At 34.6% G+C, this 27303-nt stretch overlaps 2 protein-coding genes across 2 annotated transcripts in view; one reads left to right on the forward strand and one right to left on the reverse strand.

The window, feature by feature from the left end:
* LOC123667693 (androgen-dependent TFPI-regulating protein-like) overlaps nt 1-13843 on the forward strand; it is a 32919-nt gene extending 19076 nt beyond the window's left edge. The window contains exons 2-4 of the mRNA XM_045601534.1: nt 10018-10158; nt 11357-11577; nt 13173-13843. Coding sequence (XP_045457490.1) covers nt 10018-10158; nt 11357-11577; nt 13173-13494 — 684 coding nt within the window. The 3' untranslated portion in view covers nt 13495-13843. The remainder of the gene's footprint in view (nt 1-10017; nt 10159-11356; nt 11578-13172) is intronic.
* Nucleotides 13844-17303: 3460 nt separating this feature from the next.
* The window catches only part of LOC123667694, a 76079-nt gene continuing 66079 nt past the window's right edge, over nt 17304-27303 (reverse strand). Inside the window, exons 2-7 of the mRNA XM_045601535.1 lie at nt 25712-25845; nt 24379-24600; nt 23087-23220; nt 20833-21012; nt 20007-20072; nt 17304-19784 (exon numbers count right to left, since the gene is read on the reverse strand). Coding sequence (XP_045457491.1) covers nt 17405-19784; nt 20007-20072; nt 20833-21012; nt 23087-23220; nt 24379-24600; nt 25712-25845 — 3116 coding nt within the window. The 3' untranslated portion in view covers nt 17304-17404. The remainder of the gene's footprint in view (nt 19785-20006; nt 20073-20832; nt 21013-23086; nt 23221-24378; nt 24601-25711; nt 25846-27303) is intronic.

Below are 27303 nucleotides of genomic sequence, written 5' to 3' on the forward strand. Positions count from 1 at the left end.
TTATAGTGTGAAGCTAGCTTATATAGCATGGTTATTAACATAATAACAAAAACATTCAAATATGCGTCGTTAGATTACACGTTGTTATAGAGTGCGTTGAGGAAATAAAGGTTTGCTGCTCGTTCCCGGTAGGTGATAGCATGATAATATGTAGCCTATATGTTGACCCGACTTCTTAATAATATTCGTGCCAAATTTGACGTAAATCCATGCGGTACTTTTTGAGTTTATCCCGGACATACATACAGACAAACAGACAAAAATTCTAAAAACTATATTTTTGGCTTCGGTATTGATTGTAGATCACACCCCAAGTATTCTTTTAAAAAAATATTCAATGTACAGTTTTGACTTTCCTACCATTTTATTATATGTATTATATATGTAGCTATATAATTCAGCTGTTACCTATACATATGCATAAAAAGCTTATCATAGGACAGACGTACTGGGGAAGCAGAAGAGCGGTGCTATTTAGTTGTGATCTTCTGTAAGGAACTAAGGTCGGCATCACGCTTGTAATACTCATGATATAACCGTTCATAGCCTATGGTACCTGCTTACCATTAAGTACGCCTTGTTTGTCACCTTTGAAGGATAATTAAATACCACATGTAAATGTTTTCAATATTTATGTTTTCTAATATTAAAAATTACTTGTAAAATCGCTCTAGGTAATTGTAAGACGTATAATAAATATATAATAGATATTGTATGTATGTCGTTTGACCTATTAAATGACAATGCTGATAGTTTGGGTTCGTCCAATTTAATAGTTATTTATTGTCTAGCGCAGATAACATTATAAATAAAGGAATCGGTGACTACATTCCTAGATAATATATTTATCTTTAAGTGACAAGTGTTGTCAGCTTTAAAAAAAAATATTTCTCGTTTTACGGGAGATATTTAGACAAATATTCTAAATATTGTGTGTAATTACAATTTTATAATCGAGGAAATTCATTAAAAGGCTAAGCTCTAGACTAGGAAAAACCGAATTATGGAGTTTTTGGGGGTGGAGGGCGGAGGGTGCAGGGAAAGCTATACAAGGTAACACTGCCACACTTCAAAACCCCATGGTTATGGAGATATCCATGGTTAAAGTTTTGAGATTAGAGGAAGAATTTAAAGCTGTTATAATACCTTTGAGCTCCGCGTCTGACTTCACGTTACTCTGGCGCTATGGGGAGTGCCCCCATGCGCCGTTTCGCATCTTTATAATTTATTTTCGAACAGTACGTAAAAACGATCTCGACTCCAAGATCAACAAACGATACAACTTGCGGTAACCATGCTTAGTTCCGTAGCTTTCAGATGTTATATTCACATTTCGCACTTGATATTAACATTTCAGACGTTAAGTTATTCTTTTCACACGGTTTTTTAACAAACGATACAACTGATGTTTAATGACTGAGATATGCTTTAAAAAAATGGTGCACCACTTATCGTTTCGTGACAGTGGTACCAGGGGTAGCGTTCCCCACCCTCCAACCCCTTTCCCCCCACGGTCCCGAAATTCGGTTTTTCCTAGTCTAAAGCTTTACCCATTAAAATTTATACCTTTATGACGACGCGTTTGCGCAACGGTTACAGCACTGGTTTGTGGCTGTTGCGCTGGCGGTTGCGGATTCGATCCCCACACATGACAAACATTTGTATTGGCCATACAGATGTATGCCGTGATCTGGGTGTTTGTACAGTTCTTGTGGGTATCCCCACCGTGCCTAGGAGAGCTAGTTAAGCCATCGGTTCCGGTTTTTTGCGTATAAAATTTACTGTTATCAATAATTATCAACAAGTGATGAATAGCTGTGAATGTGATGTGTAGTGTATCTTGATCTGATACTGGAGAATCACAACTGGGAAAGTGACTCAATTTTGTTGTTTTTAAAAAATATGATTTTATATTTGCTATAGAAATAATAAAATAATATTTTTATTTGGGAAATATAACTTTCGTGTGGCAACACTACAAAATGACATTTCGTGTACCCTCTATTTACAAAATAAAACAGTCGCCCGGTACCATTCGGGTGTCATTAGTATTTATTAGTTTATATTATTAATAATTAATTTAGATGATAATAAAAATAATTATAATAATAATATAATCATAATGGAAGAACTATGGCGCGAAAATAATATATTTTATAATGTTTTGTGTTTTTTGATTACGAAAAATGAAAAATTATTCCATCGAAATGATGAAAATTTGTACTGGAGGACTGTTTTTCATATGTTTTCTATGTTGCATCACATGTACATTATTGTAATAGCGCCTACACTCGATATTGAGAATAATCCCAATCCGGAAATAAGTGTCCTTTATGTGTATAAGGCTGCATTTCTGACTGGTTGGAATTTTGTAAGTACAAATGTGTTACACTGTTTCATTGCTACGGACTACTGGTCTTCTCGTTTGAGTTATAGTATGATGTTATATAGCCTATAATGTTAACGAATATAATTTAGCTAGTAAATATCAGCTAGCTAAAAAATTTAAATTTCATTAAGTCTACTTTTGACCATATGATTTAACCTAACTACGTTCGCTTAGAACCGTATATAAAATCATCATATCAAAAATTTCGATCTTACGGGTACATCGTTCCATACCTTAATTGGCTAAAGCACCGACACAGTCAGTCGGAGATGCAGGTTCGATCCCCGCTGGAACGGTCGATTTTTGATAAGATATTAAAAATTGTGTAGAAAAATAATAACTAAAGCCTTTGTTATAAGTAACAGCTGTCTGATATAGATACATTTTTTTTTTGTAAAAATGCACATAAATATACTCGTAACATTTAAAAATTACACATGAGTTCACGCTATTTTTGGCGTCAACTTGTGGAGGCCTATGTCCAGCAGTGGACTGTATAGGCTGTAATGATGATGATGATTTAAAAATTACATCATTCGTACCTAATACTCGCGGAATCGAAGACACAACCTCCGGAGCAGAAAGCAGGGTCACTGTAAACTCCGTTACGACGGGTTAGTCAGTGATTAAACAATTACTCAAAAAAATTATAGTAAAATACAACCACCTTTCTAATAAAAAACATAGACTACAGTCTAATTAAGCAAATCCTCCGTTTTTTAACCGACTTCCAAAAAAGGAGGAGGTTCTCAATTCGACTGTAATTTTTTTATGTATGTTACATCAGAACTTTTGACCGTGTGGACTGATTTCGACAATTTTTTTTAATCGAAAGGTGGTGTGTGTCAATTTGTCCCATTTAAATTTATTTGAGATCTAACAACTACTTTTCGAGTTATATCTAATAATGCGTTTTTACTTGACGCTTTTTTCGTCGACCTACGTTGTATTATACCGTATAGCTTTCTCCTGGATGTTTCGATTTTGATAATCCTTTTTTTGTTGGAAAGGAGATATCCCAAGTTTAGTACCATAATAAGGAAACCAGGATCTGATGATGGAATCCCAGAGAAATCGAGGGAAACTCTTGAAAATCCGCAATAACTTTTTACTGGGTGTACCGATTTTGATAATTCTTTTTTTGTTGGAAAGAAGATATCCCTAGTTTAGTACCATGATAAGGAAACCAGGATCTGATGATGGGATCCCAGAGAAATCGAGGGATCTTCTTGAAAATCCGCAATAACTTTTTACTGGGTGTACCGATTTTAATAATTTTTAATTTAATCGAAAGCTGATGTTTGTCATGTGGTCACATATAAATTTTATTGAGATCTGATAACTACTTTTTGAGTAATCTTTGATAACGCGTAGTTACTTGACTATCTTTTCGTCGATCTACGTTGTTATTACTCGTCGATGTAATTGAAGTCGGTTTTTTTTCGTTTGCGAGCAAACACAATTATTGTAATCAAAAATGTATTTCGATCTCCACATGTAGGGAGATAATTCTCGTGTCTGAGTGATAACCTTAAGGTTGAGGTCTAATTAGTTGTAAAATAATTAATAATTAGTTTTAATCATTATTTCGTCTTATTAATATTGTTTTCAAGTATCGATTGTTTAAATAAACAATATAGTTATATTATTTTATTAGGATAACTTAGAGCTTGTCAATACATATAATAAAAATGTAACGGATTGTTGTCTGTACATGGAAGATATATGAAAAAAATATATTGGCACCTTTATCAATGCAAATAGCACGCAAAACATTGATTGTTAGAATTTTTGTCTATAAGCGATCAGAAATGCCTGAAAACTGAATCTTAAAACCTGCGACTATTAAAAGTTAAGTTAAAAGTAAAGTATCAAAAAATGACCTGCCTCAGAGAGAATCTTGATGATATAGAAAAATTGATTAATTTTTTTGTCGACACAATACGATGACGCAATGAAAATATTAGCTGCTATGAAAGAGGATTTAAAATTTTTTTAAAGGGATAATTACACTTTGCACTCAAATATTAAAGAATTACAAGGTTACTATAAAAGTTATTGATCACGACTTTGGCAAACGAGTCGATATTCCTGAAAATCAAAACGAAGTTGTGACCGACTTTGTGACAAATATTGCTGAAAATGCATGCCGCACCGAGTCTTACCACTATGGACCTTGAATTTGCTCAGGTACAACCTTAGAAACTAGTGGGTTGAAAACCACGAGCGATTGTAATATGTTTTAAAAACCGTCGAATCAAGAACGCTTTCCTATCTGCTGTACGAACAAGAAAGAACTCGATTACGACCAATATTGGTAAAAAGGTGAAAGTCTTTTTTGTAAGTGGGCACTTAACACAACGCAACAAAAACTTTTGTGATGTGTAAAACCATAGGTATAGAATTTTTCTATCAGTATGTTTGGACAAAAAATTGTCGTATATCAGGAAGGACACTGGCTTATATCTCGCGAGTCGGATCTGTTGAAAATTGTATAAATGTAACTATTGAATATGTTTTTATCTGTTTGTTATATTTTATTTATTTAATTATTTATCCATGTCAAAAAACAGAATGTTTTACCTTTACATCCCACAAGTCACATACATACATACGAGTAGGTACATCATACACATTTCAACTTATCATAAGTACATGGATTATAAGCTTAATAGTTTTTCTTAGATATGGGCCGGATATATCATTATCGATTCTATATCAAAATGTGAGGCCTACTGACAAAAAATCGTGAATTTTATAATAATGTCATATGCTCTAAAATTCATATTATTACCGTTACAGAATTGTGGCTTTGTGAGGGAATACTCGATTCGAAACTATCGGATTCTCAAAATGACAGGCATTGCCATGAACGTGGGAGCGGTAGAAGGGGTAAAGGCTCGTTAGTGTTAACTTCTCGTAAGTTCCAGACTCACCGTCGACCAGAATGGGAGCTTGATATAGCGAATGTGTTTGTATAACCATAGACTCTCGTACATTAAAAACAACGCGTAACCTTCACCTGGCTGCAATATATTTGCCACCTGATGAAAACTGATGAAACTTATCATATTAAAGTTTTTGTTCACACGCTTTATAATATTAGGTTTATGATCCTGACGATTTTTTAAATGGTGTGTTGGGATATAACCTACCTTATATCTACAGAAAGGGTTAACTAAAGTTCAAAAGTCAGCTAGGTATCTATTGAATGTTACAAATTTCTTAAATTTACAGCAGTATAATACTGTTTGGAATTCATGTGGTTGATATTTGACACATTTGATCTTAGTTTCAGTAATTTATTAAACATTATATATATTTACAATTCACAACTAAAGAACTAAATAATTTTAATAAAGATTTTGCAAGGTCTTTGAATATACAAGTGGAAGATGATAGCTTTCACTCTTCATGGTCTGTTGACCTATTTCATGTTATGGTGCCACCACTTAATATGAAGCCCTCTGACAAATATTTATACAATAAAGCAAACTATAACGCAGTTCACTTTTAAACAGTTTTGACTGGCATACTATTTTAAATAACATCCCAATAAATGTTGCTACTCAGATTCTTAATAATGTTTTATATGATACAATTTATTAAGTGACGTTGTTGTGGGTAGGGAAACAGTATACAAATATTTATCTACTTTAGATGTAATAGGAGGGGCAATTTCTGACAATATTCCGCCATCTTTTATCGTGCAATGTGCAGATATTGAAGGTATAGTTCCATTTGTTTGCAAAAAGGCTTACATTGTACCTACACATAAAAAGGGTTTAAAACTAAAATTGAAAACTATAGACCGATTTCGATCCTGAATACGTTAACGAAGTCTAAGAAAAAATTGTTTACAAAACTGTATCCTTTTGTTTTGACCGATATGCTGCAGGAGCAACACGGGTTCATTAGTGGTCGTTGTACTCTCACCAATCTTTCGGTCTTTAGATATGAAATATTACGAAGTATGAGTGATCGCTTTCAGGTCGATGTAATTTATAAGGACTTTGAAAAGCCCTTCGACCGCGTGAATCATGTCATACTTTTTCAAAAGCTATTTTCTTTGGGTATTCGTGGATACTTGCATCGTTGGTTCAAATCTTATATTACCAATTGATTTCAAGCAGTTGACCTTGGCTGTAGTTAGTCGGATTTTATCAAGATTGATTACAGGGTTCCTCAAGGATCGTTGTTTGGACCTTTGTTGTACTATCTGTATTTATATTATTTAGGCAATAGTATCCAGAATTCTGAATTCATTTTATATGCCAAAGACGCCAAATTTCACAAGAGAGTACTTCTTCGTAGTCAATCGAAGCCTCTTATTGTTCCAAGATTATTTTTATACACTAAGTAAATGTTGTTGGGAAAACTGTATATGTATAAATGTATGTAAATGTATTTAGGTTTTCACGCAATAGAACCGACTAGGACAGTACCTACAAATTCGAAGCTACTACAATTAAGAAGGTGTCTTCTATTGTTGACCTGGACATCCACATCTAGATTTTCCTTTAACGAGGCTGTAATAGAGCAACTTGCCAGTTCGTATGAATAATCTACACTTAAACAACCATTATTGACCATGGATATTTTATGTTTTATATACATATATGTATATGCATATTATTTTATTGTAATTTAACTTCTGTCTTAGTTTTTACTGATTTAACGTAACTTAGTCTGCTTTGTTTAGTTGAACTGTATAACTTAAATAATGTAAATTCCGAAATCGGCTTTTGTTCGGATGTTTTGTATTGGATAAAAAAATAGCTGTGGGTTTTTGTACAAATAAATAAATAAAGTGGCAGATCATTTATGTATTTTAGTAAAAGTAAGGGATCTAGAATTGATCCCTGTGGAACACTGATTTTAGCACAAATCCAGAAGATTTCGTTTCGTTTATGTATATATGTTGAGTTCTGTTAGTAAGATATGAAGCAGTGAGAATAATATCTCTTAGTGTTCTGGCGAACGTTAAATTAATACTAAGTGGACTGTATATATCTCGTTTATTAGCCGTTCCGGGAACATGAATGTGAATGCAGCAAATATTAAATAGATCGTGTCAGGCGTAGAATCAAAGGGTCGCTGAAGTGTCGTAGGTCGAGCCGCCGCTGTATTCACTTCGATGGTGGGGCTGTCCCTGCGTCTCTCGCTGCACACCGCGCCCGTGGTGTTGCGTTAGTCCGCAACAATATCTAATCTCTAAAAGGACATAAATGTTGGCATGTGCATTTCAGTGGTAATAGTCTACGCATTTATCGCGCCCTAATTATTCGCGCACTAATAATTCTTCCTATAACAGTCCCTTATCGTAGGGTGTTGAAATCTGTCCTTATCAGCCTCGTCACGAGTCGGTCACGTGCCTGATACAAGAACTTTAACCGAGCGTTGACTTATAGCTATCAATTCCGCGTCTGTGCTTCAATTTAAAGTGGAATTACGACTGATTACGTTTTATCTTTTTAGCTTTAGTAGATGACCAGACGAAAGTCGTTTTTTTTTCATAACTACAAATCAGCTGATGGTAAGTGATTACCGTAGCTTATAGACGCCTGTAATACCAGAAGCATCGCAAGCGTGTTGCCGACCCAATTCCCAACCCCCCCCCCCCCCATCCTCAGGAGATCTGGTCACCTTACTCACTAACAGGAACACAATAGTGCTTGGAAACAGTATTATTTAGCTGTTGTCTTCTATAAGGTCGAGGTACTACCCCAGTCGGGCTGCTCCAGACTTTAAGCAGGAAATTTCCTGCTTTGCCCTACCACTTCGATTTCTTTTTTTTTTTATAAAAACTTTGTCCTGACAACGAATATAAAAAGATTAGCCAAATTTTATCCAATTTGATTCAATCGTCCGGAAGCCTTACATCGTACATACATTATAGATATTAATGTTTATTTGTTTAGATTTTGAGGTCAAGTGTGATATCTTTATATATATATTTCTTGTGTGCGTGTGTATGTCACTGAACTCCTCCTAGACGGCTGGACGGATTTTGATGAATTTTTTTGTGTGAGTTCAAGGGGATTCGAGGATGGTTTAGGTTCACGATTTGATCCACTGGAAAATGTTTATTTAACTAATTTTTCATTTAATCGTAGTTGTTAATTTTGGAATGTTTTACATTGGATCCGGTAGACTGCGCTACCATCGCAGCATCAAATATTAAATATTATTCTATTTTAATTTCAGTTTGTCCCGACAGTTGGTACTGCGATCAAATTGAGAAAAATATTTGAAATTTTGTGTTATAGGAAAACAACGTTTGCGGGGTCAGCTAGTAACTATATAGTAAATGAAAAATTAAGTAATGTACTCGTCTAAGGAAATAGTGGTAATTGATAATATTAATCCTCTTAAACTTATCCGTGTCTTATACCTACAGCTAATACTGTAAGGCGACTCTTATCTATCTATTCGTAATCTATTAATATGGAAACCTGATTTGATAGAACAGGGCTATCTTCCTATATAATTTCCTGGTGATCTTTTGGACTTTGACATTTATTTTTGATATTTATTATATATTTATATACCACTTTCCCATTTGAAAAGCAATATCCCTTTCATTATTAGGTTGTCTGGAGGAGATTTACTTTTAAATTTTGTTCTTGGTTTAAATGTGCGATAAAGTATATTATTATTACTATATCTAAAATATATAATATTTACTGGAAAATAAAAAATTAAAATTTTAATTTGTAAAATGTTGATTCGGAAGGTGAAGCCTATTTAAGACTTCAGCCTATCGCAGTCCACTGCTGGACATAGGCCTCTCCAAGTTCGCGCCAGACATCCCGGTCTTCCGCAATCCTCATCCAGCTTACACCGGCAATCTTACGTAGATCGTCGGTCGGGCCGGAGGACGTCCCACACTGCGTTTGCTAAGACGCGGTCTCCACTCTAGGACCCGTCTACTCCAACGGCCATCGGTCCTGCGACACAGATGACCAGCCCACTGCCACTTCAACTTGCTAATTCTGTGGGCTATGTCGGTTACTTTCGTTCTCTTGCGGATAGTCTTATTTCTAATCCTATCTTTGAGAGAGACCCCAAGCATAGCCCGTTCCATTGCACGTTGAGCGACTTTAAACTTGTGGACCAGTCCCTTCGAAAACCTATTTGAATAAATATATTATTGATTTCGACTAAACTAGTTTTGTTCCGTAACTTCACCTTATACTTATCACATAATGTTTAGTCATTATTTGACGACGCGTTTGACGACGACGCTAACGCGCAACGGTCACAGTTCTGGGTTACGGCTGTTACGGCGCCGCCGGCGTTTGCGTTTTCGATCTCCCGCACGTGGTGGTATTGGCCATACAGATGTTCGTCGTTGTCTGAGCGTCGGTGCTTATGTACTGTGTGTGTTTTCGGACTCCCGACACAGGAGTAAATCCTAGTGGGGGTCGTTGAGTGTGAGGGCTTTATTTCTTTATAACTGAGGTAGGGTACAGCAGGAAACTTACTGCTCTATATATATATTACACCCAGACTCGGGGTGGGAATCGAACCCACAACCCCGGAGCAGAAAGCAACGCGCCAACGGGCTAGTTATAAGTTATTGATTTTATATAATAAAAAGTTTTTGATTTTGTTTCTATTTCCAGGCATTCCAGATTATATTCCTGAGTCTCTCGCTGCTGTACGATGCGCTGGAGTGGTTGGACATGAGCGGTGGGAGGCTGGCTACGAAGATTAAGTACTGGAGGGATGTTGTTTTCATGGGATTGGTGGTACCGTACACCCTTGTAAGTATATTACAAAAGAAACTATATCAGTAAAAATTAATGACTAATTGTGTTGCTAGGCAAAAAATTCGAGATAATCATATGTCGCGGGTCCAGAAACACAATATACAAGAAAAATGCCCAAAGATGAGCAAACACTTGTATGGCTCGTATCTATGTTTAGTGTCTGAATGAAATAGATTTTTTGGCAGAAGTCGAAACCGAAATGGTGTTGGTCCCAGTTTTGTCCGTTACCGAAGTCACGTGAAAAAATGTAGTAGTGTCTGATGATGACTAATGTTTTAAGCGTTTGCTTGCCAAGACAAACAAAAAATCATTAATCAGTTTAGATATTATAGAGTTTGCGTTTACAATATTCTTAAGAAAATACTATTTACTTCTTGAGACTTAAGCTGGGACGCAGGAGTCGGCTAATTTACCGAATGATGGACGACATTCCACAAATACAGAGTTTCGATGCAGCCAAAAGTTTTGGCTCATTTTTGACCGAAACCGAAACTAAGTGTGAGACTAGAATTTTTGGCCGAAACTGGCCGAAATCGAAAGTGAAATTTCGGTTGGGTATTACAAATATTTGCTGTTAGTGGGATCAAGTCCGCGACTGCAAGCGCAACAGCCAGTGCTCCGACCACTATATCATAATGCTGTCTAAATTACTTATTTTTAAACTTGTATAGTAATACATATTACGTCAGAGCATCGCGTTAAGGTTTTTGCATCAAAAAAGTTATTAATAATTGTTTATAGTGAAGCAGCGTGGTGGATTAAGATCGATCCTTCTCCTTCTCCTATATGGGGAAAGGGGCCTATGTCCAGTAGTGGGATATTACAGGCTGAAGCGTAAGCGTTATTTTTTATTTAAAATTTAATTAAATTGTTTTTTTTTTTTAAATAAATAAATATATATATATATATATATATATGTAGGCCTCTATTCTTTTAAAACACACACGAACAAACAAATACATAATACTATTATTAATACTGTCATGGGTACAGGTAACAGTTGACTGATATATGTATATATTTTGTTTTTTTCCTCAAGTATACATATAATTAAATATATATAATGCACCTAGACTCGAAGCGGGAATTGAATCCAAAATCCCTGAAGCAGAATACAAGGTCACTGTTAACTACGTCAACGGGATGGTCAAATTAATTTATAATTTACTTCATATTTAATACTGTTTTTCAGTTTGTAACATCAATGTTCTGGATTGTCTACGCTATCGACCGTGAGCTGGTCTTTCCGAAGGTCTACGACTCGGTGGTACCATGGTGGTTCAATCATTGCGTCCATACAAACATCACGATTGTGGTTATCATCGAGACTTTGCTCCAGGCGAGAAGGAAACCCGCTGACCGGAAGGTTGAGCTGATACTCTACTTGTTCATTGCGTTATCGTACACTGTTGTGTAAGTTTTTTTTTATATATTTTTATTGTTAAACAGATTAAATATAAGACTTAAATATATAACCTTGAATGTGAGCGTAACTTTGATAAATTATTCTATTTCAAATTCGGATAAGAAAAATGTTATTGAAAATGGCGATTAGTTAATTAAGAGACGACCGCTCTGGTGTCATGGACCGTGTGCCATGTCAGCGGCGCTGTAACACCGATGGTCGCGCGTCCGGTTTCTGCTTGGAGTGGATATTTGTGTTTATACAAATATTTATTTCCGGTCTGGATGTTAGTTCTTATGGCTCTCCCCACCGTGCCTCGGAGAGCACGTGAAGCTGTCGGTTTCGGTTGTTATCATGTAAACCTGATAGCGATCGTTACTCATAGTAGGAAATATTCGCCAATCCGCATTGGAGCAGCGTGGTGGATTAAGCTCTGACCCTTCTCCTACATGGGGAAAGAGGTCAATGCCCAACAGTGGGATATTACAGGTTGAAGCATAATAAATAGTTAAAATTACTTATAGATTAAAACCATTAAATAGCATGTAAACAATACTATAACACTTTCAAGTAATTTATTATCTAAATTTAAAACTTCGCCTCTTAATATAATTATACTATATGTATTTTTATACATTATTTGTAAAAAAAAATAACTAGCTGTAACACAAGCATTAAATTGCTTACTTTAGGAACCGATCGTGTGTATGTTATCACATCATCACAGCAGCCTTTCTCAGTCCACTACTGGACATAGGCCTCCACATTCCACAAGTTCACGCCATTTTTGGCGTGAACTCATGTGTTTTGCCCATAGTCACCACGCTGGGCAGGCGGGTTGGTGACCGCAGACGCAGGTGACGTTATAGACAAATATAAAAATGTTTGTTATCTGTATCCAAACTCCGTATTATATTTTATCTGTGTTGTCCCTTTTATTTCCTGCATCTATACAACCGTTGCGTTATTTACACACACAAAACTCTAGAGAATGTGACATTAGCAAAATAATTTGTGGTATCCATTCACCCGGTTTGATTTTTGTCAAATTAACAGATATCATACCTGAAAGCCTTAAATGAATACGTCAGCAAATAACCTGATGTTAAGCGATTAACGTAGCCTATGGAAGCATCGCAAGCTTTGCCGACCCTACCCCTGACCTTCCACAGCAGTTCTGGCCACCTTATTGATTACAGGGACACAACACTAATTACGAGCAGTGTTATTTCACTGTGTTCTTCTGTAAGGTTGAGGTACTTCATCAGACGGGCTGCTTCAGATTTTGAGCAGGATATATCCTACTGTATCATAGAGTATTAATTTATATTTACAAAACTTACACACATATTTAGCATTAACATACCCAGACCTGTACCTGTCTGGGTTTTAAGTAACAGTTCTCTTGCAGATACATATTTTTGTTTTAAATGTAAAAATGAATCATAAATGTACAGAAATATATACATTACAACAGTTTCGACGCGGAAAGAGAACCCAAACTCTAAAACTAGAAAGTTCAGTAAATCTCAACTACACTAACAGTACAGCCAAGTTACTATTTATCATAAAAAAAAACATTATAAAAATGTGTTCCTTTCAGGTACTACACGATCTATTTCGTGACTGGCCGCTGGCTGTACCAAGTCTTCGGTGTTATGAACTGGTGGCAAGTTTGTCTATACCAACTTTTGATTTGGGGATCGTCATTCGCCTTCTACTTAATTCAATGCCCTATAAATCGATTGATTCATGGTAGCGAAGATAATGAATTAGATTTAAATAATACAACAATCGAAAATATACAAACTATCGAAAAAATTATACAAAACGGAAATGAAAATGAAACGGATTTATCATCAAAGAATTCTTGGAGTTTGAAATTCCGTGACCTTAAAGAACCTTTAGAAAATTCTAGATTGTGATAATTTTGTTAATATATATAAAAATAATTTTCGTGTTATTGCTAATGATAATAGTGCAATGGTGATTATTAATAGGTGTTAAGAAGGAGACAATAGCTGTCAAATATCTAAAGCAAATACAATTAAATGATTTACAAAAACAATAATTAAATTAAAAACGAAAAATACCATCAACGACAATGGAAAGATAAAACATCATTAACATGATGATGAACTTTTTATATTAGTTACAATACGTTATTAAATAGCCTGTTATGACCAAGTATATCGTCTTAGTTCTAATAAAATTTGTATGATTGCTTTTGAAAAGAAAAAAAAAGTATTTGAAGTAAATCATGTAACAAAAGTATAAAAAAAAAACAATATAAAATATGGGTACAAATGTAAAATCAAAAAATTAACGTGTGCCTTTTTTCTATACAGTCGCTTTTGAATCACTCTGCAATAATTTATTTTAATGCGAAGGATTCCTTCTCTTACACGAAGAAAGAGGCCTATGCCCACTAGTGGGATGTTACAGGCTGAATCGTATCGTCGAAGGATTCAAAATGGCGATAATTACCACTTAGAAACAAGAGTAAGAACTCAAAACTCTCTTATTTAAGAATTATGAAAAAAAAAAAAAACTGTTAAAATACTTAGCATAGGACTGTAGCGTTTGTAAACAAGTAAATATAGGACTTATGTACATATTTATATAACGATACACCCAAGAAATGCTACACTAACTTGATTTATCGTCGGAATACAGAGGGAAAAAATGTGTATATGTCAGCCTGACATGTGACTGGAGTTTACTCCTTAACAATGATTAGAGTTAAAAATATGTTCATCTTTTTCTCATAAGAGCCGTTGCGTGGAGACGTCACTCTTAGTTCAGCGTGGTGGATTAAGCTCTGATCATTCTCTTACATGTGAAATGAGGCTTATGCCCAGCTATGGGATATTACAGGCTGAAGCGAGCCATTCGCCATATTTTTTCATGCGAGGAATCTTATATAGTTTAATGAGTAAAATCCAGAAAAAGTGGGTAATTACTGCTTTACTAGTCTTATTTATTGAAAATGGAAATGTTTATTAAATATCCTTATTATAAAATCGATGGGTAGGAATGCGATTTCCGAATGTATTGCTCAATTAAAATAACGGGTATCATATTTAGGATCTGTTTTACCAGTAAAAAAGGCAAAAGTTTATGCATAATTATTCTGAAACTTTATCTATCAGATATTTCTATTCGCAATAAATCTAAATGTTGTTTGTTGGTTAAATTCAATGTCAACAATCTCTTTGTTCAATTTGATTACAACAACGCTTTTGAATTGTAATTTACATTAGTTTTTAAAAATTGATGATAGTAAGTGAAGCTACAACTGATTCGGAATGTAGATTCAGCAGAGGAGAATTCTTAAAAAAGTCCAAAGTTACCATCTCTTAAAGAAGTTGTCCATCATAAAAAGAAATTGTTACGTTTTGTCTTGTTTTTCCTTGCGGTTAAATAACCTAAAATTTTGTTAGAAATCGGTGATACTTACTCGACGTTAATCCAAAACTGACACAAGTTTTGTAACGTGAATTTACTCATACGCATCTAATTTTGTATATAATTTTTGTTTTGTATATAATTTTTGTGATAGTTTAATGATAAGGTATGGTGCAATATTAATTATATATCACATAGACTTTATGTAACAGAGGGGAAACTTTCTGAATTGTTTTCAATTTAAATATTAAGAAAGGCTGTTTTTAGGACATATGGCAATTACTAAGAAATTTTTCTGAATAATTTTTTTTACCTTAAAAACCTTACCAAAAAAAATTACCTTTTCTAGAAATTTCAAAAACTTTAAGGTTTTCTTGAAATACTTTCCCTAAGCTCTATTATTTTGGGAATCTTCAAGCGTCTAGTGTACAGACATCTTTTTTTCCGTAATGGCTGGAACTCTTCTAATGTTACAGATGTCCATGGGTGATGGTAGCCATTTATATCAGTTGGGTACTAATTTTTAGAAGTCTTCATTCGTCAGAAATATAATAAATCCCTACTAATATTATAATTGTGGATGTGTGTTTGTTTGTTACGCTTTCACGCGAAAACTACTTAACTGATTATCATGAAACTTTGTACACATATTCTTGGAGGTATTAGGAGTAATATATGATACTTTTTATTAAAAAAAATCAATGCAAGCGAAGCTGCGGGTAAAAGCTAGTAAATAATAAATTAATTACATATTTTAAAACGTATATTGTACATTATTTTTAAGATTATTTTTATATTGATAAGTTGAGTAAATGGTATTAAAATAAATAATTTAGAAACTGCTTATTGTTTTATTTTTACAAATATTTGTTACTTAATAGAATTGAATTGAATTAATTATTTTGAAGCTTAATTAATTGAATTGAATTGAAGCAGAACGTCCTACTGCAGGCCAAAAGTTGGTTTTCTTTTCCATAAAGTCAATTTTAACAATTCTACATGATACAATCTTGATATTGCATTTTTTATACAATTAGGTCAGTAAACTGACGGTAAGCGATTACCGTAGTTTATAAACGCTTGCAACACTGAAAAAATCGTATGTGCGTTGCTGATCCGACCCCTGATCCTCCCAAGAGCTTTGGTCACCCCACTAACACAGAAACACAATACTGCTTGAAATGAGCATTATTTAGCTGTGATCTTCTGTAAGGTCGAAGTACCTCCATAGTCAGACTGCTCCAGATTTTGAGCAGGTTATCTCCTGCTTAAAAATCTGGTGCCTTAGTAACAACCAGGATCAGCGGCTTAACGAGCTATCTGAGACAAGGTGGGAAGACCCACAAGAACTGCACAACCATCCAGACCATGGCAAACATCTGCATGGCCAATACAAAATTTAGGCATGTCGAGGATATTAAAACTATATATAAAATTTGTATATTTTATTATTACAAATTTTTTACAAAATCCTACCCTAAGAATATAATTACAAATTTATAGTACCAATAATTTGATGTTTCGAAATCGTCACAATGTAAAACATCACATATATGTATATATAAATTCAGTATTTATTGTTAAAGTTTTACACTTTGTACGATTTCGAAGACTTTTGGTAACCTTTGAAAAATATAGCTTAAAGTAATTTAAGTAAGTGTCTATGAGTATTAATAGTAAAAGGAAATGTTAATTCGAAAATGGTCACTTGTATAAGAAAATTATTTAAAGATTGGTTTAATTGCATTTCAGTAAGTACGCAGTAATGAAAATTGCAGGCACTAGATTTTCATATGTTTACTATATATGTATATTATTATTAAATGTTTTTTTCCGTTACATTCAATCCAGATCATTGGTTAGACAATTATTTTTAAGACAAAGTAATCACAATCATTAATATAAGTTACAAAATTTTGGTGATAAAATATTATTCTGATCATTTACTTTATTACTACTTTATCTGATCATTACTTTTAAATAGTTGTATAATTTTTTTAATTTTTTGGGCTGGGCAGTTTCCTATTCTATGTATCTTTAACTTTTTCTTTTGTAAGCTACGGCCAATTTAGTATCTATTTTATTAAATAATAAATCACATATGCTATAAAAGATTTGAAATTCAATTCTTTTCCATATAAAAGTAATATAATTGGCAGTGTTTTGAGCTATTTATATAATACTCCGAAAATTTTGTTTATTTTAAATTTAATTTCAATAAATTAATAATTTACTCAGTGATGTTTAAATAAATAAATTTGCAAAATCATAAATAAAATTATATCCAAATTTATTTTTGTTATACCTTAATTTGTTGAATTAACTTATTTTATATTGCATTTATCTTTTTTTTTATTAAAACCGCCAGCATCGCCTTTGATGGCTAGAGGTTTTACCATCTCTCAAAGGTTACCCTAAAGAAAAACCTTAAAATATATTTCCAAATTGTCGATATACTAACTGCCTTGGTGGTCTGACAAGCCCATCATCATAAACTACTCTCTGAGGTTGAATGTAATAGGAAGACGGTGTCCGTATACTAACTCCGGATATCATCGGCCGTTTCCGAACTTGGTAGTGACTTAATTCTGAAGCGGCATACTGAGGTTCTGAATTTAGATTACTTCTAAATCTTGAAAAACTGTAATCTCTGTCTGAAGGAACTATAAAACCACTTGGTATTCTTACCGGTTTGAGAGCTATCGCCTCGTTAAGAGTCTCATCATAGTCAATCTCAGCTGAATCAGCCAGATTCTGTTTAATGTCTGGGATTTTTAAAGGTTTACCAGTTGCTGAGTAACCTTTAGATATTTCCGGTCTTGGTTCTGGTTTCTTGGTTTTTATTTCTCTGTACTGTGTTGGTGTGTGACCTAAATACGGTTTAAGGTAATCACCAGGAGTTAGAGTTGATTCAAGTTGTTCTTTAATTGCTTCGTATTGATCGTTGAAGTTTCTCAGTACTTTTGTTGCTAAAAGCTTTGCTTTGTCATCTGTTGTTGTTTCTTGTGTTGTAGTTGTTGTTGTTGTCGTCGTTGTTGGAACTTCTTTGATAGCAGCTTGTTTAGCTTCTGCTGTTGTAGTGGGTTCTTTTTTGTCTTTTGATTCGTATTCTATATCCTCTTCGTCATAATACTCGTATTCTTCTTCAGGCACTGATGTGATTATTGGTTTTTCTGTCGCAATTGTTGTTGTTATATGTTCCGTTGTTGTACTGGGGACTGTTGTTGTTGGAGGTTTTGGAGTAGTAGTGGTAGTAGTCGTAGTTGTAGTGCTTGTAGTTGTTGTAGTAGTGGAAGTAGAAGTGGGTTTAGGGGTGGTACTGGGTGGTGAGTTCAGATCTTTTCCGGCTACAGGTTGTAGCCCTCTTGGAAGATACGGACTCCCACCCCTAGACGGTAAAAAAGGACGTCTAACAATTTTGACATTTGGCCTGACCTCTTTTATCTTTGAAGTGATATCTTCTTCAATATTCTTCCGTTTTTGTTTCTCTGTAGTTCTTTCTTTTTCATCATAGTAATAGTAATCTTCATCCTTCAGTTTAGGCGGACGTTCGTCTCTAGTTTTTGGATTATATGTATACTTCTGAGATTTGGCTGGTGGCTCTTCATAGTATTCGTCTTCTTCATAGTCTATAGGCTTTGTCGGCTTTTTATATTTATCAGCTGACGCTGAATGAGGTCTCGTTGGCTTAAATTTTTCTTTTACAACTGGTTCATATTTCGGTTTTTGGATTGTACTTGTTTTTGCTGACGGGAGCGGTTTTCTCATATCCTCTTCTTCATAATCATCGTAATATTCATCATCAGATTTCGGAGGAGCTTTAGTCGTTGTTATAGTTACGTATTCATATTTTTCCTTCTCGCTTAGTGGCACTGGTCTTTTAATTTTTGGTGGCATCCTTGGCTTGCTGAATATACCATGTCCGCTTGGTTTCACTAGAGGGGTGATTTCTGGAGCTGTTGGAGGTTGGCGTTTTTCTTCTTTTTCATCACTTTCATAATTTCTGTCAGGCTTTGAATAAGGCCTATCATCTCTGTTACGGTTAGGTCTATCGTATAATCTCCTGCCTTCGTTTGATTGGTAACGATCATCCCTTGGACGGGTTTCTTTAGTGTTTGAATCTTGTTCGTATGCTTCATCTCGATATGGCCTCCTTTCATCCCGTGGTCTAATTTCGTCTCTTTGTCTCTTTTCACCCCTAGGCTTAAATTCATCTCTAGGTCTTATTTCATCTCGTGGCCTAATTTCATCACGAGGCCTAATTTCATCACGTGGTTTTATATCATCACGAGGCCTAATTTCATCGCGCTTCCTTATTTCATCACGTGGCCTAATTTCATCCCGAGGTCTTATTTCGTCTCTAGATGTAAATTCGTCTTTTTCTTTTATTTCATCTCGTGATCTTATTTCATCACGAGGCCTTATTTCATCGCGTGGTCTGATTTCATCTCTATATGTATAATCGCCTTTTCCTTTAATTTCGTCTCTTGGTCTTATATCATCTTTTGACTTCATATCGTCACCAGATCTATCACCATCTCTCGGCCTTCCCTTATCCCTTGGACGGTAGTCACCTCTTTTGCCTCCCCTCGATCTATCATCATCATCACTAGTCCTATATCTCTCTTCTTCTTCGTCCCTTGGTCTATTTGGTCTTCTACCGCCTTTGTATGGTCTTCTTTCTTCATCATCATAAGGTCTTCTATGTTCAGGGTAGAATGGTCTTTTGTTAGCCCTTGGTCTGTCGTAGCCTCTTCCCCTGTCATCGTACTCGTCATCCGCTTCGTCACGTGGTCTTGTTTCATATCTGGAAAATATATTTTTGCTAATAGAGTGATGTATATATAAGTAGGTTTTCATGGTATTATTGAGTGTGAAATGGATTTTATGATATTTTTATATGGCTTCACTGTAAAATGTAATTGTGTGTAATATACAAATAATTAATTTTACGATGGTTTGTCACAGTAATTAAAAAATGCATTAATTGAGATGATAAAGAAGTCTTTACTATATTTTGTTATTTTACCTGTCATCATAATCATCATGAGGTCTACGCTTGCCAGGTCTTCGTGGTCTCCCTCTTTGTCCACCTCTGAAAATCAATATTTACGTATTTATTGCATATAATTAAAAATTAACACTAAGAAATGGATTTAAATTGAAACAACATTTTCATATACGGTATGTATTTATTGCAATTATTGGTAAAATATTCGTGCCTATAATAGAGGCCGATTTGCTGTAGTCACCGCTCTCGGCACTGCGTGTTCGCCCTACAAGGTGATCTGATTACCTTAATAAGACAGTGGGAAGCCGCTGAATTCAGAAGGCGTAGGACTGGACGAAGTAGCGAACATTAGGGGCCTATGTCCAGCAGTGGACTGTTAAAGGCTGATGGATAGATGAATAGTTGGTAAAATGGAGAACTCTTAAGAGACAACCTTTGAGCATAGGAGAAGACATAAAAGTAGATTTTAACTTTAATATATTAATTTATATGGATCAAAACATAAAGTTACGTCTATGTAGGTACATATTAAAGATAATAATCATTGGTTTTGTACTTCACGTTAGGCTTGTCAATACAAATATTGCCTATTTGATTTAAATATGAGAGTTGTCCAAAAAACTTTATTCTCATTATTGATAAAATATTAGAATTTTTTTTATTAAGTATGAGTCCGCTTTCTAAAATACCCACTAACACAACATTGCCTGAAGGCAGTATTATTTAGCTGTGATATTCTGTAAAGTGGAGGTAATTACCCAGTCGGGTATTTCCAGATTTTGAGGATATTTCCGGCTGTGCCCTACTCGTTACTAAAAATATAAATATTTTGCAAAAAAATTACCTTTCTTCATAGTCGTAATCATCTCTAGGGTAATAGTAATCATCATCATAATATTCATAGCGAGGGTGGGGACGACGGCGTGGTGGTCGAGGTGGTCGGGTTGTGGTTGTGGTGGTCGTCGTGGTGGTAGGTGGTGGCGGTGGCGGCGCTGATGTGGTAGCTTTGTAGAGAGCTTCGTTCCTGAAAGCACAGATACAAATTTATAGATTATTTGAGACCGTGCCTATTTACACACGAGTATTTTCATATCTCTTGAAATGTCTGGGTAAAAATTAGTCTGTTTCGGGATCTCTAGCTATCTACGTACCAAATTTTATAAAAAGTTCTGTAGTTTTTGCATGAAAGTAACACATATCTATCAAATCTCGCAAACTTCGCAATTATATTAATTAGTAAAATTGGTATTCTGTACGCAAGGGAATTCTTTTCTGTGGGACTTTTCTGTTTTTTTTAAAGAAAGTTTAGTTAGTATCAACTAAGAAGAATTTATGTATATCTTTTATATTAAAGAGCTGAAGACAATAATTTATATAGATGACCATTTGAACATTATTATTATTTTCCTAAGAAAATTTTGCCGTGTGGTCTTGGCCGAGTAGAATAGCACCACCCCCTTTCTTCCGTGGGGGTCGTAAAAGGCGGCCGAAAGATAAACCTGGCCCAAAATCATCACGGTCCTGGAGAAGGAAAACTTCATTTGAAACTCGGAATGGTATCTCCGTCAAGCATTAATGGCGTAGCTCTAAAATGTGAAAGACTCCTGCAGCCGAACTGGCTCTACACGTAAGCACTCGTCGTTCCTGTGGGCCTAGTCAGGTCGGGAGGGTGGCGCAGAGCTTAGGCAACTGTGTTTTCCTAAACAGCGACCTAGGCGACACAGTGTCTTTCTGAGATTGTCTAAATCATCTGCAATAGGCGGACCAAGGCCTATGAGAAGAAAATTTTAATTATTTTTTTTGTCTTTCTACATTAGCATAAAACGGAGAAACAATTTTGTCTCTTGCTCGTACGTAATATTATTTTTTCTTTTTTCATACTTTTTTTAAACAAGGCGTTTTTAAAGCATTGTATTAAAAAAGTTGTTAATATTTTCACAGAAAGAAAAAGTTTTATTACTCCTGCCGGCCTAGCATGCATACAACGAGATATCTCTTGACGAGAGAGAGAGATAATGTCTACATCGAGTATTTTCTCGATTACCCTAACATGCGCACTACGAGAGACAAAATTCTCTTCCGAAGACTTCGCCTTGTCGAGTAGAGAAACATTATCAACCATAATCACAACTGAATATCATTCTTATTTCTTATGTCGTAAAGTTGAATTTACAAGGTTATTGACCAATCGTGCCAAACCGGGATGAGCCAACGTTTGTATAATTTCAAACGAGTGACACATGTTTTATTTAACAATGTTCTCGGCCTTTTGGCTAAGATAAAAAGTGTATATCTAATTTAAAAAATCTAATATGGAAAATAAAACGGCGTAAGTAAATGAATTTAATTATATATGTAAAACAATATGCTCGTGTTGTGCTTTATATCTTGTCGCACATTAGATAATTGTAATTATATCACGCATTGTTTTTTTTTTTTTTTTAATTTTTAAAATTTTTTGAATTTTTGAATTTTTTTTTTGATTATTGATTTTACTTTTATACCTACTATTTAATTTTATTTTTAGTTATTGATTTTTTTAATATAATTTTGTTTTGTTTTTTATTCTGAATGTTGTCTTGTCTTGTTGTACTAACCCAATATGGACTTATACTTTGGTCTGAAATAAAGTATTATTATTGTTATTATTTAGAATAAGAAGCAACAGGGCGCAAATACGTTTTTTGTGTCATTATATGGCACACTTCACTCGACTTTTCGCATTTCCCGCTCTTCGTATACCGAAATTATATAATTATAATAGGGAAACGCCATGGTATACAAAAAATAGGCACCCGGTTTTATTTATTTTTTATTTATCGTCTTTCTCGTCGATAATATTGAAGACGAGAAGTTTCTCTTCCTAAAACGACAAAATTCGACAAAATTACAATGTCATGTTAGCTTCCGTAGAGATAAATATCACAGATCACTAAAATTTAATGATTATCTCTTCTTGACGTAACGAGAAGAGTATCGCGTGCACGCATGTTAGCTACTGTAGACATAGAGAGATAATACGAGAAAAGGGGTAGACAAAATTTTGTCGTGGCGCGCATGCTAGGCCTGCTGGTAAATTATATTGAAATTGAAAATACCTGCTGAAGTAATTTGGAGAATTCTTGCAGTCGACTTCCGAAACGAAATGGCAGATGAAGGTTTTCTGATCGAAGGCTGTGTAGTTGGCGCACAGGAAGTCGTATCTCGTACCAAAGAGGCAGTGGTGGTAGACCTTGAAATATTAGAACGTGTTAAATTATACATATAGTAATAATAATAAAGTTATATTAATGACGATAAACGTTTCATACTCAACGACCACCATCTTGCAACCACCACCGAGAATACACAAGCACAAAAGGCCAGACCATGGCCAACATCTACCAATTAGTTCTTATCTAAGCGTTTGTGATTGTGTATTGTGTGTTTATGATACGATATTCGCATCTAACTGGAGGTCATTGTACGGTATTTTTAATCGACTTCAAAGACTAGGGCGAATTTCTGAATTCGACTCTTTTTTTTATGTGTGTTACCCTATAACTTTTTACTGGGTATACATTTGCGAAAGCTTATGCTGGTAATGTGATCCCATTTCAATTTTAAATCAGATCAGATGAGTAGGTTGTAATTATGTGTATTATACTATACTTGTCAATATGAATTGACTAGCCCGTTGGTGCAGTTTGTTGTGGCCCTGCTTTCTGTTCCGCGGGTTGAGGGTTCGATTCCCGCCTGAGTCTGGGTGTAATATTTGTATTTATATATGAAACTATTTCTATGTTTATTTATTAAAAAAAAAAAACTATTTAGTGATATAAGTCGGCGGTTGCCTATAACACAAGCATTAAGTTGCTTATCTTAGGAACAGGCGATCGTGTGTGTATGTTATAAGATATTTATTATTTACTAGCGACCCGCTCCGGCTTCGCACGGGTGCAATGCTGATACTAAATATACTACAGAATGTCTTTATTTATAGTGAGAAGCTAGTTTAAAGCATGGTTATTAACATAATAACAACAACATTCAAATATGCATCGTTAGATTACGCGTTGTTACAGAATGCGTTGAAGAAATAAAGGTTCACTGCTCGTTCTTCGTAGGTGATAGCGTGATAATATGTAGCCTGTATGTTGACCCGAATTCTTAATAATATTCGTGCCAAATTTGACGTAAATCCATGCGGTACTTTTTAAGTTTATCCCGGACATACATACAGACAAACAGACAAAAATTCTACAAACTATATTTTTGGCTTCGGTATTGATTGTAGATCACACCCCAAGTATTCTTTTTAAAAAATATTCAATGTACAGTTTTGACTTTCCTACCATTTTATTATATGTATAGATTTATAAATTTAAGTCAATAAGTGTGGTAAAATTACCTGGCATTTATGAACAACGGACGCGTAAAAGCCATCATGTAGACCATCACACTTGAAATCCATGGTTTCTGGTGGTGGGACTGCTTCATAGAACGGATATTCTGACAGGTTGTACCCGTTCAGTTCCCTGGGCAAGTTGGGGTCGTATATATAGTCGATTTGGGGAATCCCCGATAGCTTGGATGTGGTGTTTGTTTCACCCCCCTCCGCGGTTGTCTCCACCTGGAAATATAAGAAATATAATAAGTATGGTCTCATCTAAATGTAGTTTTATTTTATTTTATATTTTTAAGGTTAACGATTTATGTACATACGTATTTTCCTACTGTTTAGCTAAACGACACTTTTCACTCAGAGATTAGTAAAATTTTCTTTACGTCATTGTGTTTTGATTTTGGTGTAATATTTCAATTTTTAAGTCTCAATTTATTTGTTTTTTTTTTACTTTTTAACAGGATAAAGCTATACTAAAATTATAAAGCTGAAGAGTTTGTTTGTATGAAGGCGCTAATCTCAGGAACTACTGGTCTGATTTGAAAATTTCTTTCAGCGTGAGATAGCCCATTTATCGAGAAAGGCTATATACTATATATCATCATGCTCAGATTAATAGGAGCGAAACATAAATGAAAAATGTTTCAAAATTGAGGTCTTTTTTTAAAGTAGCTATTTAACGCGGACGAAGTCGCGGACAGTAGCTAGTAAATTATAAATTAGAATAAGACAAGAAAGAATATCAACATCCTAAATGACAAACATACAGAAAACGGTAATAGGTGCAGTTTTAATACTAAAACTAATGAATATAAATTAAAAACTAAATGAAGTTAATACAACTTACAATATTTACAAGTATCCAGTTTGTCAAGCGGAAAGAACCGATCAACCTTGACTAGTCTGAGGAATCTAATGTGTTTCCTACTCGATTATAAATGTTACCGTTTCCGGTATTTTCTTTTACCTTCACAATATAAATTATCAAGAGTAATACTGGCTTAACAATATCGTAAAGGTTGAATCTTATTTTATTGTACTTTGACCCAAAAGATATTGTTCTGTTTTTCAAATTCTCACAAGCGTGAAGTCTAAATAATCTATTTGTGTATGTACTTCTAAATGTGTAAGTTTGTTTCGTGTTTCATTCAAGCTTTAGTATTTGTCCCCATGACATACATCTCGTCCGAAATTTGGGATTGCGCTCTTGCGATTCTCTTGCAGGTGAAGGCATCGAAAGGGTCATCATGAGGTGGATCGTAAGCTACTTTGCCATCTTTATGGCATAAAAAATCCAGGAATCTTCGGTGTATAGTTGATACATAAAAAAACAATTTACCTGTTCATCGTCGGGAGCTGTGGGTTCTTCTTCAGGTCCTACTGTGGTTGAGGTGATCTTAGCTCTGATCAGGGATGTGGCCCGGACTGCGTTTGTTGTGGGCAGATCCGTTGATAGTACAGCCAGTGTTATACCTGGGAAACATTGTTTTTAATTACTTATCCATCATATATATGTATATAAAAAATTACTATATTTGCTTCTATATTAACATTTTAAATTAGTAAAGATTTGTTTTTTTGGGTTTTTTGTTATAGATAAACTCAAAAAAGACTTAAAACATTTTAAACATTACTTAGGAAAGAAAAAAGAGAAATCAGTTTAGTTAAAATCGTACAGTCCACGCGGGTGAAGCCATAAAAATGATATTAGCAGTATAATTAGCCTGTATGGTGTACAGCATTTGCAAAAATAATAATTTATATTTGTAATGGATTGTCCAATTCAATTAAATATTTATAATAAAAAAAAAACTTAGTAGAATTTTTTTCAATAGTAGATACTATGCAACAACTGAGGTAGGGTACAGCAGAAAATGTCATGCTCAAAATCTAGAGCAGCCTGACTGGGGTAGTACCTGGACCTTACAGAAGATCACAGCTAAATAGCAATGCTTTGAAACAGTGTTTTGTTCCTGTGGTGAACAAGGTGACCAGAGTTCTTGGGGGATTAGGGGTAGGATCGGCAACGCGCTTGCCATGCTTCTGGTGTTGCAGGCGTCTGTCTATAAGCTACGGTAATCGCTTACCATCAGTTGAGCCGTACGCTTGTTTGCCGACTCAGTTTTATAAAAATAAAAATTTTAATAATCTCTTATATAACGTTTATTTTTCACTCTCGTAGTATCCTTATATTATTTTTTTTTGGTGGCCATTATTTTGTCTGGTAGCTGATCTTCTAAGATGTTTATTAAATAATTTAAAAAATAGGTTTTTTTAACTATACATGGCGCCAAGTAGACTATAATGACATCATAATGTCATCAATAATCCACAAACGAATAATTGGAATAACAAAACTGACAATTCCAAGCATCAAGATGTGCACGAACGACCTTGTAGAATAGAAGGTAAAAATATATTTTGTTTGTTATTTATTTGTGTCTCTTTGTAATATATTATTGATGTCTCAATATCTTCATTATAAAGTTTTTGTGGTGACTTCATGTTTTATTTATACTATAATATGTTGAATTGTTTGTTTAAATGTGTTAATTACTAATTTTTTTTTTTTTTTTTTTTTTTTGTCACTAGGTCGGCAAACAAGCGTACGGCTCACCTGATGGTAAGCGATTACCGTAGCTTATAGACGCCTACAACACCAAAAGCATCGCAAGCGCGCTGCCGACCCAATCCCCAATCCCCCCCCCCAGGTGCTCTGGTCACCTTACTCACCAACAGGAACACAATACTGCTTGAAAACCGTATTATTTTGCTGTGATCTTCTGTAAGGTCGAGGTACTACCCCAGTCGGGCTGCTCCATATTTTGAGCAGGAAATTCCTGCTGTGCCCTACCTCAGTTAGATTATTAATTTGGATTGAATTACTTAATTTGGAGGTCTAGAAATATTTTAATTATTAAAAAATAAAAT

The sequence above is a fragment of the Melitaea cinxia genome, chromosome 29 (assembly GCF_905220565.1).
Source record: "Melitaea cinxia chromosome 29, ilMelCinx1.1, whole genome shotgun sequence".
Lineage (NCBI taxonomy): Eukaryota > Metazoa > Arthropoda > Insecta > Lepidoptera > Nymphalidae > Melitaea > Melitaea cinxia.